Source organism: Pseudophryne corroboree, chromosome 11, assembly GCF_028390025.1.
Source record: "Pseudophryne corroboree isolate aPseCor3 chromosome 11, aPseCor3.hap2, whole genome shotgun sequence".
Taxonomy (NCBI): domain Eukaryota; kingdom Metazoa; phylum Chordata; class Amphibia; order Anura; family Myobatrachidae; genus Pseudophryne; species Pseudophryne corroboree.
In genome coordinates this window covers 152642946-152664739 of record NC_086454.1, presented here as the reverse complement: position 1 = coordinate 152664739, position 21794 = coordinate 152642946, and the positions used below count along the sequence as shown (strand labels likewise).

Sequence of the window (21794 nt, the reverse complement as noted above, 5' to 3'; positions counted from 1 at the left end):
AATGGCATATTGGCAAGTTTACGCTTCTCCTCAGACGCTTTTAATTTAGATTTTTGGGTCATTTTACTGAACTTTTGTTTTTTTGATTTTACATGCTCTCTACTATGACATTGGGCATCGGCCTTGGCAGACGACGTTGATGGCATTTCATCATCTCGGCCATGACTAGTAGCAGCAGCTTCAGCACGATCTTTCCCTATTTTACCCTCCACATTTTTATTCTCCATTTTTTAATGTGTGGAATTATATGCCAGTAATATATATCAATAGCAATGGCCTACTGTACCGTACTGCTATATATTATATACTGGTGGTCAGCAAAATTATGCACTGTCCTCCTACTACTGCGCACAACAACTAAAATGCACCACAGGTATGGATGGATAGTATACTTGACGACACAGAGGTAGGTAGAGCAGTGGACTACTGTACCGTACTGCTATATATTATATACTGGTGGTCAGCAAAATTATGCACTGTCCTCCTACTACTGCGCATAACAACTAAAATGCGCCACAGGTATGGATGGATAGTATACTTGACGACACAGAGGTAGGTAGAGCAGTGGACTACTGTACCATACTGCTATATATTATATACTGGTGGTCAGCAAAATTATGCACTGTCCTCCTACTACTGCGCACAACAACTAAAATGCACCACAGGTATGGTTGGATAGTATACTTGACGACACAGAGGTAGGTAGAGCAGTGGACTACTGTACCGTACTGCTATATGTTATATACTGGTGGTCAGCAAAATTATGCACTGTCCTCCTACTACTGCGCACAACAACTAAAATGCACCACAGGTATGGATGGATAGTATACTTGACGACACAGAGGTAGGTAGAGCAGTGGACTACTGTACCGTACTGCTATATATTATATACTGGTGGTCAGCAAAATTATGCACTGTCCTCCTACTACTGCACACAACAACTAAAATGCACCACAGGTATGGATGGATAGTATACTTGACGACACAGAGGTAGGTAGAGCAGTGGGCTACTGTACCGTACTGCTATATATTATATACTGGTGGTCAGCAAAATTATGCACTGTCCTCCTACTACTGCGCACAACAACTAAAATGCACCACAGGTATGGATGGATAGTATACTTGACGACACAGAGGTAGGTAGAGCAGTGGACTACTATACCGTACTGCTATATATTATATACTGTTGGTCAGCAAAATTATGCACTGTCCTCCTACTACTGCGCACAACAACTAAAATGCACCACAGGTATGGATGGATAGTATACTTGACGACACAGAGGTAGGTAGAGCAGTGGACTACTGTACCATACTGCTATATATTATATACTGGTGGTCGGCAAAATTATGCACTGTCCTCCTACTACTGCGCACAACAACTCTAATGCTCCACAGGTATGGATGGATAGTATACTTGATGACACAGAGGTAGGTAGAGCAGTGGACTACTGTACCGTACTGATATAATACTGGTGGTGACTAGTCAGCAAAATTCTGCACTGTCCTCCTACTATATACTACAATGCAGCACAGATATGGAGCGTTTTTCAGGTAGAGAACGTATAATACTGGTGGTCACTGGTCAGCAAAACTCTGCACTGTCCTCCTACTATATAATACTGGTGGACCCCAGTCCCCACAATAAAGCACACTGAGCACAGATATTTGCAGCACACTGAGCACAGATATTTGCAGCACACTGAACACAACTGAGAGAACGCTGCACACGTCCTCTCCCTATCATCTCCAATGCACGAGTGAAAATGGCGGCGACGCGCGGCTCCTTATATATAATACGAATCTCGCGAGAATCCGACAGCGGGATCATGACGTTCGGGCGCGCTCGGGTTAACCGAGCAAGGCGGGAGGATCCGAGTCTGCCTCGGACCCGTGTAAAATGGGTGAAGTTCGGGGGGGTTCGGATTCCGAGGAACCGATCCCGCTCATCTCTAATATTTACCATGCTCCGGAATGTGAAGCATTCCTGAGCTTGGCCCAGGTAGCTTATGCCATCTTTAGATTGCTGTAAACTGGGTACACACAGGTGGTCATTCCGAGTTGTTCGCTAGCTAGCTGCTTTTAGCAGCATTGCACACGCTAGGCCGCCGCCCTCTGGGAGTGTATCTTAGCTTAGCAGAATTGCGAACGAAAGAGTAGCAAATTTGCTACTAAAAACATTCATGCAGTTTCTGAGTAGCTCCAGACCTACTCCTAGATTGCGATTACCTCAGTCCGTTTAGTTCCTGGTTTGACGTCACATATACGCCCTGCGTTCGGCCAGCCACTTCCTCGTTTCTCCAGCCACTCCTGCGTTTTTGCCTGGCACGCCTGCGTTTTTTTGCACAGTCCCTGAAAACGCTGAGTTGCCGCCCAAAAACACCCACTTCCTGTCAATCATACTACGAACACTCGAGCGACTGAAAAACGTTGCTGGAGCTTGGGTAAAACTACAAAGTTTTGTGTGAAAGTACTTAACGCATGCGCATAATTGCCGATTTTTCACTTGATCGCTGCGCTGCGAAAAACGGCAACGAGCGAATAACTCGGAATGACCACCACTGTGCCTTATTCAGATGTGGACAAAGCTGTATTGCATTTCGCAAATACCAATGTTCGGTACTTTGCTCATGTGCCGGGCCTGTACTGCGCATCTACACTACAGGCCTGCGACAGAGGACGCAGTTCAGCTTCAGCCTGTCAGTGATTGACAGTCTGATGCTGTGTGGGGACAGCAAAGGCCTTGGTGTGTTACCACCGTTGTGGGGGAGGGATGATGACAGGATCTTCATTAAAGGACAGAGATTTCCTGGCCTCTTCAATGAGTCGCGATTGGCTCGCTGCCAGTGGCAAAATCAAAATGCCGTCGTCCACCCCTGATTAGCTGCCGTGATTGGCTTGCGGCTGACGCCGAATTCGAAATGCAGCCGAAGGCACTTTTGAGTTCACACATTCACTGTCCCAGAGCTGGCTGCTGAAGTCAAGTCGTGGTAGGACTGATACTGCTTCATACTGGAGCCCTGGTTCAGATAGAAGTATCAACGGAGCCCCTTAAAAATAAATGGTGATATTACTAGCTATTGCAGTAATATCTAGCTATTGCACCTATACAGAGGCGCCACCGGGTATAGTGACGCTAGCGGCAAAAGGGGGCGTGGCTGCAGAAAAGAGGCGTGGTCTCGCAGGTCATCACTCCGGGGGCGTGCCCAGCATCTCCGGAGATGCAGGGCTTTACTAGGATGCCCCCGGAAACTGATTGCAGCGCTGTCGGCTCCTCTTCTATGGCAGGAACCGGGTACTGCAGCAGAATTTCACACTGCAGCACCTGGCTCCTGTCATTGCGGAGGACCCCCCAGATTGGTGTCACCCCTTCTAGGCGTCACACCCGCACCCGGCTTGTGGCACCACTGCACCTATACAAACATTTCCTCACATCACACCACTAGTCAGAGGAAAAATGGCAAAAGGAATGAGCATAGACAGTAGGGGTAGGACTAGGTAAGGGAGAGAACCAGGTGATCAGCACAGAGGAGAGCATGGCCCTCATTCCGAGTTGTTCGCTCGTTGCCGATTTTCTCTATATTGCGATTAGTTGCTTACTGAGCATGCGCAATGTTCGCAGTACGTCTGCACCAAGTAAATTTGCTAAAAAGTTAGGTATTTTACTCACGGCATAACGAGGATTTTTCATCGTTCTGGTGATCGTACTGTGATTGACAGGAAGTGGGTGTTTCTGGGCGGAAACTGACCGTTTTATGGGTGTGTGCGGAAAAATGCTGCCATTTCTGGGAAAAACGCGGGAGTGGCTGGAGAAACGGGGGAGTGTCTGGGCGAACCCTGGGTGTGTTTGTGACGTCAAACCAGGAACAAAACTGACTGAACTGATCGCAGTGGCAGAGTAAGTCCCGAGCTACTCAGAAACTGCTAAGAAATTTCTATTCGCAATTATGCGAATCTTTCGTTCGCAATTCTGCTATGCTAAGATACACTCCCAGAGGGCAGCGGCTTAGCGTGTGCAATGCTGCTAAAAGCAGCTAGCGTGCGAACAACTCGGAATGAGGGCCTATGAGAGGAGTGAGGGAGGGTGTTACCTGGGATACAGATGTAGGGCTCTATTGGTCAAACTTTTTGTAACCATTAAACATAAAAAAAACGTTCATAAGAATTTTGCATGCTTGTGATGCTACAGTTTTCAAAGAATGAATTTACGTAAATTATGGCGTTGTAAAATAATGATTTGTACATTAAATAAATGGTTTTCATTATTTGACAACATCTACAGATGTGTCCTCATACTTATTTGCTTTGTCGCTAATCGCTACAAATTAACCCGGTATGTGCGCCGCGTACTTTGCGACTTAGCCACGCCAAGTGTCTTTTTTCTTAAAATGTGCGTCTTATTTGCATCAATAAAGAGATAAAACTGCATTGCTAGTACACTCTGACCACTGGGGCTGGCAGTACCTATACTTCTGTGTGCGACTAACTCACAAATCTGTGTATAAAGATACTGATACTAGTGGCTGCGGCCATTCCTCACACCACGTCTCATCATGCTTTATCTGCAATGTTATACACATCAGGGACGTGCAGTCAGGGGAGGCAGTGCCTTCCCTGTCATAATGATTAAAATAATAATAATAATAATAATAATATATTTATAACAGAGTCTGTGATAAATACCTTCATTTATTATTTTAATAATGTCCCCCCGTGAAAATGTTGGGCTGGGAGGCAGCGGGAGAGGTGCCTCCCGCTGCTAACATTAAAGTCCGGGCAGCGGGGGGCGGGCAGGGGGTGGGTATTGTGTGTATTTTTTTTTATGTGTTTGTGTTTGGGGCACTGGCACAGCTAGGAGGCACAGCTACAGGGGGCACAACTACAAGGGGCACAGCTACAGGGGCACAACTACAAGGGGCACAGCTACAGGGGGCACAGCAACTGGAGGCACAACTACAAGGGGCACAGCTACAGGGGGCACAGCGACTGGGGGCACAACTACTCAGGGCACTGCTACTGGGGGCACAACTACAGGGGTCACAACTACTGGGGGCACAGCGACTGGGGGCAAAGCTACTGGGGCCACAGTGACTGAGGGCACAACTACTCAGGGCACTGCTACAAGGGGCACAGCTACAGGGGGCACAGCTACAGGGGTCACAACTACTGGGGGCACAGCTACTGGGGCAAAGCTACAGGGGGCACAGCTACAGGGGGCACAGCTACAAGGGGCACAGCGACTGGGGGCACAACTACAGGGGTCACAACTACTGGGGGCACAGCTACTGGGCTCACAACTATTGGGGGCGCCTGCTCCATCCTCCCAGCCAGCAGCAGCACTCTCCCCTGTCTGTGCTAACATCTTCCTGTGTCAGCGAGTGCATAATATTCATTAATTTCTCTCTCTCTCTCTCTGTCTCTCTGTCTCTCTCTCTCTCTCTCTCTCTCTCTCTCTCTCTCTCCCTCCTCCTGTGGATTACTTCGTTTGTAAGTATAATTTTCCTTTTTACAGGTACTCCTATTGGATTCTACATGGACAAGTGGACGTGATCGGCGTGGGATGTAGGTAAGTATGCGTGTGTGTGTGTGTGTGTGTGTGTGTGTGTGTGTGTGTGTAAGTGTGTTTTAATACATTTTTACTTTCACGATGTGTGTGTTGTGTTTTTATTTGGGTATTTTTTGTTGTTGTAGAACCACGGGTACCAGCGGGCCCGTTATTTCCCCGCATGCTGGTACTTGAGGTTCTCCAAGTACCAGCAAGCGGGGGAGGCTTGCTGGGCCTTGTAGTTCCACAACAAAAAACAATATTCTTTTTTTTACACACTTATGGCTATTAGCCCGGCACCCGCCGCCCAGGGGTGCTGGGGACAGCCTCGGGCTTTCACCTCTGGCCCTTGGGTGCCTGGAGGGAGGGAGACCCACTGATTTAAGGGGTCCCCACTCCTCCAGGGAACCCCGGCCAGGGGTGACTAGTTGGGTGGGGTAATGCCACGGCCGCAGGGACCTACATAAATATGTCCCCCGGCTGTGGCATTATGTCCCTGGCTAGTGGAGCCCGGTGCTGGTTTTAAAAATACAGGGGACCCCTACATCTTTTGTCCCCGTATTTTTGGAACCAGGACCGGTCTAAGAGCCCGTTGCTGGTTGTCTAAATACGGGGAACCCCCTGTCCAATTTTAGTGGTGGAGGGCTGGGTCAGTTGATGATGGGCAAGTTTGTAAGCCATTGGCGGTGGTAGCAGGCATCGGCTCAGAGGCAGTAGCGGGCATTGGCTCGGCCGCGGTAGGGGTCATCGGCTGGATCCGGCAGACATTATGGCTGTAGTGCCTCACCAGCCACTGGCCTCACCGCACGCCACTGATACACATTTTATACCAATTCCTTTGGACAAAAGTAAAAACTAGCACCCCTGGTACACCGTGTGGGGCTTTGTATATGTTGCCGATGCAACTAATGTGCAATATTTAGCAAAAAGTAGGCTTCCGTACCCATGACAGACTTGTGGCAATGTGGATGTTTTCCAGCAGACATTGTAATAGGGAAAATACAGGTTATTCTTCAAATGAGTATTTTATATACAGTATAATAAAATGGTGGACTGTATACATTTGTTGTCATTTATTATTATTATTATTATTATTTCTCTGACGTCCTAGTGGATGCTGGGACTCCGTAAGGACCATGGGGAATAGCGGCTCCGCAGGAGACAGGGCACAAAATAAAAGCTTAAGGATCAGGTGGTGTGCACTGGCTCCTCCCCCTATGACCCTCCTCCAAGCCCCAGTTAGATTTTTGTGCCCGGCCGAGAAGGGTGCAATCTAGGTGGCTCTCCTGAGCTGCTTAGAATAAAAGTTTAGTTTAGGTTTTTTTATTTTCAGTGAGTCCTGCTGGCAACAGGCTCACTGCATCGTGGGACTAAGGGGAGAAGAAACGGACTCACCTGAGTGCAGAGTGGATCGGGTTTCTTAGGCTACTGGACATTAGCTCCAGAGGGACGATCACAGGTTCAGCCTGGATGGGTCACCGGAGCCGCGCCGCCGTCCCCCTTACAGAGCCAGAAGAGACGAAGAGGTCCGGTGAAATCGGCGGCAGAAGACATCCTGTCTTCAGACTAAGGTAGCGCACAGCACCGCAGCTGTGCGCCATTGCTCTCAGCACACTTCACACTCCGGTCACTGAGGGTGCAGGGCGCTGGGGGGGAGCGCCCTGAGACGCAATATAACAGTATATACCTTAGGTGGCAAAAAGAATACATCACATATAGCTCCTGGGCTATATGGATGTATTTTAACCCCTGCCATTTTTACACAAAAAAGCGGGAGATAAGGACGTCGTGAAGGGGCGGAGCCTATCTCCTCAGCACACAAGCGCCATTTTCCCTCACAGCTCCGCTGGAAGGACGGCTCCCTGACTCTCCCCTGCAGTCCTGCTTCAGAATCAGGGTAAAAAAGAGAAGGGGGGGCATTTTTGGCAGCAAATAACGATAATAACAGCAGCTATAAGGGAATAACACTTATATAAGGTTATCCCTGTATATATATATATAGCGCTGGGTGTGTGCTGGCAGACTCTCCCTCTGTCTCTCCAAAGGGCTAAGTGGGGTCCTGTCCTCTATCAGAGCATTCCCGGTGTGTGTGCTGTGTGTCGGTACGCGTGTGTCGACATGTATGAGGAGGAAAATGATGTGGAGGCGGAGCAGTTGCCTGTGTTGGTGATGTCACCCCCTAGGGAGTCGACACCTGACTGGATGATTGTATTTAAACAATTAAGTGATAATGTCAGCAATTTGCAAAAAACTGTTGACGACATGAGACAGCCGGCAAATCAATTAGTGCCTGTCCAGGCGTCTCAGACACCGTCAGGGGCGCTAAAACGCCCGTTACCTCAGTGGGTCGACACAGACCCTGACACAGATACTGAGTCCAGTGTCGACGGTGACGAGACAAACGTAATGTCCAGTAGGGCCACACGTTACATGATCACGGCAATGAAAGAGGCATTGAACCTTTCTGACACTACAAGTACCACAAAGAAGGGTATTATGTGGGGTGTGAAAAAACTACCAATAGTTTTTCCTGAGTCAGAGGAAATAAATGAGGTGTGTGATAAAGCGTGGGTTTCCCCCGATAAAAAACAGCTAATTTCTAAAAAATTATTAGCATTATATCCCTTCCCGCCAGAGGTTAGGGCGCGTTGGGAAACACCCCCTAGGGTAGATAAGGCGCTCACACGTTTATCTAAACAAGTAGCGTTACCGTCTCCTGATACGGCCACCCTCAAAGAACCAGCTGATAGAAGGCTGGAAAATATCCTAAAAAGTATATACACACATACTGGTGTTATACTGCGACCAGCAATCGCCTCAGCCTGGATGTGCAGTGCTGGAGTCGCATGGTCGGATTCCCTGACTGAGAATATTGATACCCTGGATAGGGACAATATTTTGTTAACTATAGAACATTTAAAGGATGCATTACCATATATGCGTGATGCACAGAGGGATATTTGCACCCTGGCATCAAGAGTAAGTGCTATGTCCATCTCTGCCAGAAGAGCGTTATGGACGCGACAGTGGTCAGGGGATGCGGATTCCAAACGGCACATGGAAGTATTGCCGTATAAAGGGGAGGAGTTATTTGGGGCTGGTCTATCGGACCTGGTGGCCACGGCAACGGCTGGAAAATCCACCTTTTTACCCCAGGTCACTTCACATCAGCAGAAAAAGACACCGTCTTTTCAAACTCAGTCCTTTCGTTCCCATAAGTACAAGCGAGCAAAAGGCCACTCCTTTCTGCCCCGGGGCAGAGGAAGAGGAAAAAGACTGCACCATGCAGCCGCTTCCCAGGAGCAGAAGCCCTCCCCTGCTTCTGCCAAGTCTTCAGCATGACGCTGGGGCTTTACAAGCAGACTCAGATATGGTGGGGGCCCGTCTCAAGAATTTCAACGCACAGTGGGCTCACTCGCAAGTGGATCCCTGGATTCTACAGGTAGTATCGCAGGGGTACAAACTGGAATTCGAGGCGTTTCCCCCTCGTCGGTTCCTGAAGTCTGCTTTACCAAAGTCTCCCTCCGACAGGGAGGCAGTTTTGGAAGCCATTCACAAGCTGTATTCCCAGCAGGTGATAATCAAGGTACCCCTCCTGCAACAAGGAAAGGGGTATTATTCCACGCTGTTTGTGGTACCGAAGCCGGACGGCTCGGTGAGACCAATTTTAAATCTGAAATCCTTGAACACTTACATAAAAAGGTTCAAATTCAAGATGGAGTCACTCAGAGCAGTGATAGCGAACCTGGAAGAAGGGGACTATATGGTGTCTCTGGACATCAAAGATGCTTATCTCCACGTCCCAATATACCCTTCTCACCAAGGGTACCTCAGGTTTGTAGTACAAAACTGTCATTATCAGTTTCAGACGCTGCCGTTTGGATGGTCCACGGCACCTCGGGTCTTTACCAAGGTAATGGCCGAAATGATGATTCTTCTACGAAGAAAAGGCATTTTAATTATCCCTTACTTGGACGATCTCCTGATAAGGGCAAGATCCAGGGAACAGTTAGAAGTCGGAGTAGCACTATCTCAGGTAGTGTTACGTCAGCACGGGTGGATTCTAAATATTCCAAAATCGCAGCTGATTCCAATGACACGTCTACTGTTCCTAGGAATGATTCTGGACACAGTCCAGAAGAAGGTGTTTCTCCCGGAGGAGAAGGCCAGGGAGTTATCCGAGCTAGTCAGGAACCTCCTAAAACCAGGCCAGGTCTCAGTGCATCAGTGCACGAGGGTCCTGGGAAAAATGGTGGCTTCTTACGAAGCGATTCCATTCGGAAGATTCCATGCAAGAACGTTTCAGTGGGATCTACTGGACAAATGGTCCGGATCGCATCTGCAGATGCATCAGCGGATAACCCTGTCGGCAAGGACAAGGGTGTCTCTCCTGTGGTGGCTGCAGAGTGCTCATCTACTAGAGGGCCGCAGATTTGGCATTCAGGATTGGATCCTGGTAACCACGGATGCCAGCCTGAGAGGCTGGGGAGCAGTCACACAGGGAAGGAATTTCCAAGGCTTGTGGTCAAGCATGGAAACATCTCTTCATATAAACATTCTGGAACTAAGGGCCATTTACAATGCCCTAAGTCAAGCAAAACCTCTGCTTCAGGGTCAGGCGGTGTTGATCCAATCGGACAACATCACGTCAGTCGCCCACGTAAACAGACAGGGCGGCACGAGAAGCAGGAGGGCAATGGCAGAAGCTGCAAGGATTCTTCGCTGGGCGGAAAATCATGTGATAGCACTGTCAGCAGTGTTCATTCCGGGAGTGGACAACTGGGAAGCAGACTTCCTCAGCAGACAGTGGACGCTCTGGTAACGCCGTGGGTGTACCAGTCAGTGTATGTGTTCCCTCCTCTGCCTCTCATACCAAAAGTACTGAGAATCATAAGAAGGAGAGGAGTAAGAACTATACTCGTGGTTCCGGATTGGCCAAGAAGGACTTGGTACCCGGAACTTCAAGAGATGCTCACGGACGAACCGTGGCCTCTACCTCTAAGAAAGGACCTGCTACTGCAGGGGCCTTGTCTGTTCCAAGACTTACCGCGGCTGCGTTTGACGGCATGGCGGTTGAACGCCGGATCCTGAGGGAAAAAGGCATTCCAGAAGAAGTCATCCCTACTCTGGTCAAAGCCAGGAAGGACGTAACCGCAAAACATTATCACCGCATTTGGCGTAAATATGTTGCGTGGTGTGAGGCCAAGAAGGCCCCTACAGAGGAATTTCAACTGGGTCGTTTCCTTCATTTCCTGCAAACAGGACTGTCTATGGGCCTAAAATTAGGGTCCATTAAGGTTCAAATTTCGGCCCTGTCGATTTTCTTCCAGAAAGAACTGGCTTCAGTACCTGAAGTTCAGACATTTGTAAAAGGGGTGCTGCACATACAGCCTCCTTTTGTGCCTCCAGTGGCACCTTGGGATCTCAATGTGGTGTTGAGTTTTCTAAAGTCACATTGGTTTGAACCACTTTCCACTGTGGACTTAAAATATCTCACATGGAAGGTGTCGATGCTGTTAGCCTTGGCTTCAGCCAGGCGTGTGTCAGAATTGGCGGCTTTATCATATAAAAGCCCTTACTTAATTTTTCATTCTGACAGGGCGGAATTGAGGACTCGTCCTCAATTTCTACCTAAAGTGGTTTCTGCATTTCACATGAACCAACCTATTGTGGTACCTGCGGCTACCAGGGACTTAGAGGACTCTAAGTTGCTTGACGTTGTCAGGGCCTTGAAAATATATGTTTCCAGGACGGCTGGAGTCAGAAAATCTGACTCGCTGTTTATCCTGTATGCACCCAACAAGCTGGGTGCTCCTGCTTCTAAGCAGACGATTGCTCGTTGGATTTGTAGTACAATTCAGCTTGCACATTCTGTGGCAGGATTGCCACAGCCAAAATCAGTAAAAGCCCATTCCACAAGGAAAGTGGGCTCATCTTGGGCGGCTGCCCGAGGGGTCTCGGCTTTACAACTTTGCCGAGCAGCTACTTGGTCAGGGGCAAACACGTTTGCTAAATTCTACAAATTTGATACCCTGGCTGAGGAGGACCTGGAGTTCTCTCATTCGGTGCTGCAGAGTCATCCGCACTCTCCCGCCCGTTTGGGAGCTTTGGTATAATCCCCATGGTCCTTACGGAGTCCCAGCATCCACGAGGACGTCAGAGAAAATAAGATTTTACTTACCGATAAATCTATTTCTCGTAGTCCGTAGTGGATGCTGGGCGCCCATCCCTAGTGCGGATTGTCTGCAATACTTGTATATAGTTATCAGAGATGAGCGCCTGAAATTTTTCGGGTTTTGTGTTTTGGTTTTGGGTTCGGTTCCGCGGCCGTGTTTTGGGTTCGAACGCGTTTTGGCAAAACCTCACCGAATTTTTTTTGTCGGATTCGGGTGTGTTTTGGATTCGGGTGTTTTTTTCCAAAAACACTAAAAAACAGCTTAAATCATAGAATTTGGGGGTCATTTTGATCCCAAAGTATTATTAACCTCAAAAACCATAATTTACACTCATTTTCAGTCTATTCTGAATACCTCACACCTCACAATATTATTTTTAGTCCTAAAATTTGCACCGAGGTCGCTGTGTGAGTAAGATAAGCGACCCTAGTGGCCGACACAAACACCGGGCCCATCTAGGAGTGGCACTGCAGTGTCACGCAGGATGTCCCTTCCAAAAAACCCTCCCCAAACAGCACATGACGCAAAGAAAAAAAGAGGCGCAATGAGGTAGCTGTGTGAGTAAGATTAGCGACCCTAGTGGCCGACACAAACACCGGGCCCATCTAGGAGTGGCACTGCAGTGTCACGCAGGATGGCCCTTCCAAAAAACCCTCCCCAAACAGCACATGACGCAAAGAAAAAAAGAGGCGCAATGAGGTAGCTGTGTGAGTAAGATTAGCGACCCTAGTGGCCGACACAAACACCGGGCCCATCTAGGAGTGGCACTGCAGTGTCACGCAGGATGTCCCTTCCAAAAAACCCTCCCCAAACAGCACATGACGCAAAGAAAAAAAGAGGCGCAATGAGGTAGCTGTGTGAGTAAGATTAGCGACCCTAGTGGCCGACACAAACACCGGGCCCATCTAGGAGTGGCACTGCAGTGTCACGCAGGATGGCCCTTCCAAAAAACCCTCCCCAAACAGCACATGACGCAAAGAAAAAAAGAGGCGCAATGAGGTAGCTGTGTGAGTAAGATTAGCGACCCTAGTGGCCGACACAAACACCGGGCCCATCTAGGAGTGGCACTGCAGTGTCACGCAGGATGTCCCTTCCAAAAAACCCTCCCCAAACAGCACATGACGCAAAGAAAAAAAGAGGCTTTTTACTGATATTTGGTGTTTTGGATTTGACATGCTCTGTACTATGACATTGGGCATCGGCCTTGGCAGACGACGTTGCTGGCATTTCATCGTCTCGGCCATGACTAGTGGCAGCAGCTTCAGCACGAGGTGGAAGTGGATCTTGATCTTTCCCTAATTTTGGAACCTCAACATTTTTGTTCTCCATATTTTAATAGGCACAACTAAAAGGCACCTCAGGTAAACAATGGAGATGGATGGATTGGATACTAGTATACAATTATGGACGGGCTGCCGAGTGCCGACACAGAGGTAGCCACAGCCGTGAACTACCGCACTGTACTGTGTCTGCTGCTAATATATAGACTGGTTGATAAAGAGATAGTATACTCGTAACTAGTATGTATGTATAAAGAAAGAAAAAAAAACCACGGTTAGGTGGTATATACAATTATGGACGGGCTGCCGAGTGCCGACACAGAGGTAGCCACAGCCGTGAACTACCGCACTGTACACTGGTTGATAAAGAGATAGTAGTATACTCGTAACAACTAGTATGACACTATGACGACGGTATAAAGAATGAAAAAAAAACCACGGTTAGGTGGTATATATTATAATAATAATACAATTATGGATGGACGGACTGCCTGCCGACTGCCGACACAGAGGTAGCCACAGCCGTGAACTACCGCACTGTACACTGGTTGATAAAGAGATAGTAGTATACTCGTAACAACTAGTATGACACTATGACGACGGTATAAAGAAAGAAAAAAAAATACCACAGTTAGGTGGTATATATTATAATAATAATACAATTATGGATGGACGGACTGCCTGCCGACTGCCGACACAGAGGTAGCCACAGCCGTGAACTACCGCACTGTACACTGGTTGATAAAGAGATAGTAGTATACTCGTAACAACTAGTATGACACTATGACGACGGTATAAAGAATGAAAAAAAAACCACGGTTAGGTGGTATATATTATAATAATAATACAATTATGGATGGACGGACTGCCTGCCGACTGCCGACACAGAGGTAGCCACAGCCGTGAACTACCGCACTGTACACTGGTTGATAAAGAGATAGTAGTATACTCGTAACAACTAGTATGACACTATGACGACGGTATAAAGAATGAAAAAAAAACCACGGTTAGGTGGTATATATTATAATAATAATACAATTATGGATGGACGGACTGCCTGCCGACTGCCGACACAGAGGTAGCCACAGCCGTGAACTACCGCACTGTACACTGGTTGATAAAGAGATAGTAGTATACTCGTAACAACTAGTATGACACTATGACGACGGTATAAAGAATGGAAAAAAAACCACGGTTAGGTGGTATATATTATAATAATAATACAATTATGGATGGACGGACTGCCTGCCGACTGCCGACACAGAGGTAGCCACAGCCGTGAACTACCGCACTGTACACTGGTTGATAAAGAGATAGTAGTATACTCGTAACAACTAGTATGACACTATGACGGTATAAAGAATGAAAAAAAAACCACGGTTAGGTGGTATATATTATAATAATAATACAATTATGGATGGACGGACTGCCTGCCGACTGCCGACACAGAGGTAGCCACAGCCGTGAACTACCGCACTGTACACTGGTTGATAAAGAGATAGTAGTATACTCGTAACAACTAGTATGACACTATGACGACGGTATAAAGAAAGAAAAAAAAATACCACGGTTAGGTGGTATATATTGTAATACAATTATGGATGGACGGACTGCCTGCCGAGTTCCGACTGCCGACACAGAGGTAGCCACAGCCGTGAACTACCGCACTGTACTGTGTCTGCTGCTAATATAGACTGGTTGATAAAGAGATAGTATACAATACATACAACAATATACTACTATACTGGTGGTCAGGCACTGGTCACCACTAGTCACACTGGCAGTGGCACTCCTGCAGCAAAAGTGTGCACTGTTTAATTTTAAATTAATATAATATTATGTACTCCTGGGGGCTCCTGCTATAACAACCTGCAGTGCTCCCCAGTCTCCCCCACAATTATTATAAGCTTTGCCTTTTATACATTGATGTGCAGCACACTGGGCTGAGCTGAGTGCACACAGACTGAGTCACACTGTGTGACTGGCTGCTGCTGTGTATCGTTTTTTTTCAGGCAGAGAACGGATATAGCAGAGAACGGATATATTATATTAAAATAAATAAAAGTTAACTAACAACAACTGCACTGGTCACTGTGGTAAACTCTGTCTGACTCTGCACAATCTCTCTCTCTCTTCTAATCTAATTTCTAATGGAGAGGACGCCAGCCACGTCCTCTCCCTATCAATCTCAATGCACGTGTGAAAATGGCGGCGACGCGCGGCTCCTTATATAGAATCCGAGTCTCGCGAGAATCCGACAGCGTCATGATGACGTTCGGGCGCGCTCGGGTTAACCGAGCAAGGCGGGAGGATCCGAGTCTGCTCGGACCCGTGAAAAAAACATGAAGTTCGTGCGGGTTCGGTTTCAGAGAAACCGAACCCGCTCATCTCTAATAGTTATTGTTACAAAAATTCGGGTTATTATTGTTGTGAGCCATCTTTTCAGAGGCTCCTTTACGTTTATCATACTGTTAACTGGGTTCAGATCACAAGTTGTACGGTGTGATTGGTGTGGCTGGTATGAGTCTTACCCGGGATTCAATATCCTTCCTTATTATGTACGCTCGTCCGGGCACAGTATCCTAACTGAGGCTTGGAGGAGGGTCATAGGGGGAGGAGCCAGTGCACACCACCTGATCCTTAAGCTTTTATTTTGTGCCCTGTCTCCTGCGGAGCCGCTATTCCCCATGGTCCTTACGGAGTCCCAGCATCCACTACGGACTACGAGAAATAGATTTATCGGTAAGTAAAATCTTATTTATTATTAATTATTATTTTGTATATTCTAAATGTGTATTCCAAGCACATCTATGTGGTAATATAAGTGTTACTTATCTATTTAATTCTGGTTATTTGTATATTAATAGGTATCAATATAAAAAACAAACACAATGTATCAAAATTCTTGATCAAAAGGCCCATAGCAAAAATGGTGAAAATGGACAGATAACGAAAGCAGATAAGGCAATAGAGTAGGTATACAAGGAAGACATAAGACAAATGTACGCTGTCATGAATGCACCCACAATCTGAACTCCTTCCAAGTCAGGCAATTGTGACGTCGGGGTCTTTTCAAATTATCCTAACACTAAAACATATCAGTCTGCCGCTACCAAGGGGATTCTGGGAAATAACGCTTCCCACAGCAGCCCCTTTGGTTTTGCTTACAGTACAGATGTGTACTCATACATCTTAAGACCAGAAATAACCTATTTATTTAGGCGCTTATTACATACACATTTAATATATATATTTCAACAAATTATATCAGCAGCAGATACTCAGGTGTGTCTGTGAGCACACACCTACTAAATGGAAAAGGCTGACCAATTAAGGAGAGCCAATTTCACATTGACCACACAGCAGAAAATATTTAGTACTGCACTATAGATATAAAAAAAAGGTGCATTTAGTGGCTGAATAAACATCCACAGTCCACTTTCTATAAAATATATACTGTATTTTATTACTATAATAGTCGTAAAATCAAGTAATCGACTTCAACAATTCAAACAATCTGAAGCATACATGACCATACCATTATACTTCAGTATATATATAAATGTATATATCTCACAAATCTTAACAAAGTAGCCGGCTGTGTTTTTTCTTATATTATTCCAGACATTGTATCTACATTTTGTATAAAGAATTGTTAACATTAAAATTGGTATGTTTATTTTACCTGGTCCTGACAACGGGTTTCATAGCCCCGAAACATTGACCTCATGGGATTATATTTATGCTGACTATGTTGTTGTCTCTGAGTGCCGTTCATTCTGGATTTCTATTATATGGTTTATGGCACCTGAGCAAGCTGATTTATTTTTGTGAGTGCCGGCTGCTGCTGGATCTATATCTATTTATCTGTCTGTCTGTCTGTCTGTCTGTCTGTCTATCTATCTATCTATCTATTTATCTATATATTGACAATTGGAAAAAATATAAAAAGTCACACATAAATACACTCAACCTCAGCGCTACCGGGTCACACACTAGAAAGGCTGTTTAACGTGCAGGGAGGCTAGATGTCAGTGGACACCTTTTTATATACGCTTTAAAAATCAGTAACATGTGCCTCTCTAGGCCGTAGGTCTACGAACACAGAATATCAGAACTAGAAATTTGGTTGCAATTTCAAGAATAACTTCAGAGTTTACAGTCACAAAAAAGAGAGTTACAAAGTATATATAATTATTTTAAAAGAACACACAGATAACAGACAATTTCAATGAAAATAAAATAAGGATAAAACATTGTTCAAGTCACCTTTCAGAATTGAATAATGCTTGAGTAAGGTTGCTCCTGATATAAACTGGACATCCTCGCAAATAACCCTGAATCACCTACAGACACACATCTTAATTCTTCCAGCATTGCTTCTTGCCACACACCCACCCTTGAGATTTGTAATATGCTATTAATATTTTTTCTAAAAATTACCTACTCACTAGCACTGTCTTTATTTATGGGCTTTTTTTTACAATTAAAGGCTGAGTATACCCTTATTTGATGGCTGCTTTTTTTATTTACATCATATATATTTTACTATATGTTCAGTGTTACAGAACATTGAAAATGTATTTCACACTCTCAAAATTCCTAAAGCTTCTAGGGATCTAGGGTTACTCCATTGTTGGACAATCCCATGTTGACATAAGACTTAAACAATAACATAGAAAATGGTGGTATGACAGTAGTGCTACTGTAATACCACTGTTTTTTATTTTAATGTTTGAATGTTTTGTGGTACATTTGTGTGTATTACTAACAGTTGGGTTTGTATGTGTTGTTGGTGTTTCCTTCTACTACTATTTTACTGTTATAAGACAATGGGGACATGGAAAAAAAACTTTCTAAAGATTCAAGAAGCGGGCAAGTGGAGAAATTGCCCACAGCAACCCATCAGCTTGTATCTATCATTTTCTAGAATGTATTTGATAAATGCTAGCTAAAAGCTGATCGATTGCTTAAGATTTTATACAGTTCCCTTTTAAACACTTTGATCATGTGACTTACATAAAACTCATGATGTAGTGCAGAGTGCCCCCTGCTGTTAGCTGCATGTACTCTCTGAGTGGATCTTTCATTGGAGATAATGGTCCATGGTCAAACCCTCGATTTTGCTCAAAGTTTCGAATCTGTGGATTGAGACAAAAGTAAAAAAAATTATTAGTAAACTATATGGGATGTCCTTAAGAAAGCCTATAGGAACTTAGGCAAGAAACTTAAGGCAAGGACATCTAAGGTAATATTCTCTGAAATATTACCCGTGCCACGCGCTAGTCCAGGGAGGCAGAGGGAGATTAGGGAGGTAAATGTGTGGCTTAGGGATTGCTGCAGGAAAGAGGGGTTTGTGTTCCTGGAACACTGGGCGGACTTCTCAGTCAGGCGCCATCACTTTTGTCGTGATGGATTGGACCTAAATGAGGAGGGGGCGGCGGTGCGGGTAAGGATGGTTAGAAGGTTGGAGGAGATTTTAAACTAGGAGCCTGGGGGGAGGGTTTAGCTAGAAACTACGGGTCATGCAGTGAGAATAGTGGGGGGATGGCGGTACTAAACAAAATGGGGGAGAAGTTGGGGGGAGGGTAAGAGCAGCCGGTAAGGTTACTAACATGGGTACTAAAAGAGGTTTTACCAAAGCACTAATAACGATTACGGGTCATCGTTGCTACATAAGGTGAAAGATGTCCCTAATGCAAGGGGAAATACTTATCTTAGTTGTATGTATGTGAACGCTAGAAGCCTTACAGATAAAAAGGGTGAACTAGAAATACTTGCAGCAAGCAAACAGTATGATATTATAGGCATTACTGAAACTTGGTGGGATGAATCTCATGATTGGACAGTCAATCTAGAGGGCTATACGATGTTTAGGAGAGACAGACTAAATAAAAGGGGTGGAGGGGTGTGTCTTTACGTAAAGCCGTTTTTAAAACCTGATATACGGGAAGATATTCGGGAGGGGACTGTAGACACTGTCGAGACGTTATGGGTAGAAACTGCATGCGGGGATAAAGGAATAAAAAAGTTAGTATTGGGTGTATGCTACAGGCCGCCTGGTATTAATGTATCTGATGAGGAATTGCTACTGAAGCAAATTGAAAGAGCAGCAGGAGTAGGTGACATAATAGTGATGGGAGATTTTAACTATCCAGAGATAAACTGGACAAACGATTCATGCGATACTGCTAGGGGCAATATGTTTTTAAACACACTAAATGATAACTACTTAGTTCAACTAATTGAGGAACCTACCAGGTACAATGCAATCTTAGACCTGGTATTATCAAACAATGGGGAATTGGTATCAGGTATTATAGTAGGGGGGAACCAATAGGAAACAGCGACCACAATATGGTCACATTCAATATCAGTTTTCATAAACAGTTCTATACTGGCTCAACTAGGACTCTAAACTTTAGCAAAGCCAACTTTGAAATGATGAGGGTATTTTTCAGGGATATTGAATGGGAAGGTTTGTTTCTAGGAAAAAATACTACAGAGAAATGGGATGTACTCAAATCCCTGCTAGCTAAAAATATTCTCAAATTTATTCCTACGAGCAGCAAAAAAAGGAAGAAAAATCATAAACCGATGTGGCTTAACAAAAAGTTAAAGGAACTTATGGGCAAGAAAAGGCGAGCATTTAAAATATACAAATCTGACGGGAAAGCGGAGTCATTTCAGTACTATAAGGACTGTAACAAAATATGCAAAAAGGAAATAAGAGCGGCTAAAGTAGAAACTGAAAAACTAGTAGCAAAGGAAAGCAAAGCGAATCCCCAAAAATTCTTTAAATACATTAATAGCAAGAGATTAAAGAGAGTATAGGCCCTTTAAAAGACAAGTTGGGAGTCTTAAGCAAAAATGATAATGACATAGCGGACACACTAAATGAGTTTTTTTTCAACAGTATTTACTAGAGAGAACCCAATTCAGGGACTAACACACAATCTCAATAATGAGAATATCCCACTGATAGGTACTTATTTAAGCGAGGAGGTAGTCTGTGACCAATTAAAACATTTAAAGATTAATAAGTCACGGGGTCCCGATGGAATTCACCCAAGGGTTCTAATGAAGCTTCACTCTGAACTTGCAAAACCGCTATTTTTGATCTTTAAGGATTCAGTAATATCAGGTATGGTTCCCAAAGACTGGCGTATAGCGGAAGTAGTGCCTATATTCAAAAAGGGAAGTAAAGCTGAACCAGGTAAGTATAGACCAGTTAGTCTTACATCTATAGTGAGGAAAGTATTGGAAGGTATTCTAAGGGATAGTATTCAGAAGTTCCTTGAAGCCAATAAGGTCATTAAAAGGAATCAACATGGATTTGTGAAGGACAGATCCTGTCAAACCAACTTACTTGGCTTTTATGAAACAGTAAGTGCAAACCTCGATCAGGGTAAAGAGGTGGATGTAATCTTTTTAGACTTTGCCAAAGCTTTCGACATTGTACCACACATGCGACTTATCTACAAGCTACAAGAAATAGGGCTAGGAAGCACAATATGCACTTGGGTCAAAAATTGGTTAGATAATAGGGAGCAGCACGTTGTAGTTAATGGATCTTTTTCAAATTGGACTGAAGTGCTAAGTGGTGTGCCACAAGGCTCAGTATTAGGACCACTATTGTTCAATATTTTCATTAATGACCTAACAGAAGGTCTAGAGAGCATGGTGTCAATTTTTGTAGATGATACCAAATTGTGTAAGGCTATAAATACGGAGGAGGATGCTGAGTCGCTTCAGAACGACTTAGTTAAATTAGAAGCATGGGCAGCCAAATAGAGAATGCGCTTCAATACAGACAAGTGTAAGGTAATGCAATGTGGTAACAAGAACAATAATAACACCTACATACTAAATGGGGTAAAATTAGGGGATTCTGTACTGGAAAAGGACTTAGGTGTCCTCATAGATAGCAAACTAAGCAGTAGTACCCAAAGTAGGATTGCAGCAAAGAAGGCTAATAAGATATTAGCATGCATAAAATGGGGAATTGATGCAAGGAATGAGAGTGTTATACTCCCATTATATAAATCACTAGTGTGGCCACACCTTGAATACTGTGTACAATTCTGGGCACCATACTACAAAAAGGATATCCTGGAGCTAGAAAAGGTCCAGAGGCGGGCGACCAAACTAATTAAGGGCATAGAGATGCTGGAATACGAGGAAAGGCTTGCAAGCCTAGGCATGTTTACACTGGAAAAGAGGAGACTAAGAGGGGACATGATCAACATCTACAAATATATAAGGGGACAATACACAGAGCTTGCGCGGGACCTGTTTTTGGTTAGATCAACACAGAGGACTCGTGGACACTCGCTCAGGTTAGAGGAGAGGAGATTCCGCACAATATGGCGTAAAGGCTTTTTCACGGTAAGGCCAATACGTGTTTGGAATTCCCTGCCTGAGGGAATTGTAATGGCGGACTCAGTCAACACCTTTAAGAATGGGTTAGATAAATTCCTAATGGATAAGGATATCCAGGGTTATGGTACATAGTCACGCACTATAGTTACTATAAAAAGAAGGATAGAACGCAACGGCAGACATCAGCATCAGTCAAAATTTTAGACCAAATAATCCTGCATAGGAGACCACAAATAGGTTGAACTCGATGGACAATTGTCTTTTTTCAACCGTAGGTACTATGTTACTATATAAACTGCACTAGCCAACTTTGAGGAGGCAGAGGGGAGCAGAGTCAAAAGTAGAATGGCTAGCAGCTACACAGGCACAATGCACCCTCCCTCAACTGCTGGAACCTTACAGGGTCATACTAAC

General features: G+C 45.0%; 1 protein-coding gene across 1 annotated transcript in view; it reads right to left on the bottom strand.

Moving 5' to 3' along the window:
• CCDC88B (coiled-coil domain containing 88B) overlaps positions 1-21794 on the bottom strand; it is a 124110-nt gene that overhangs the window by 76189 nt on the left and 26127 nt on the right. The window contains exon 2 of the mRNA XM_063944974.1: positions 18018-18139. Coding sequence (XP_063801044.1) covers positions 18018-18139 — 122 coding nt within the window. The remainder of the gene's footprint in view (positions 1-18017; positions 18140-21794) is intronic.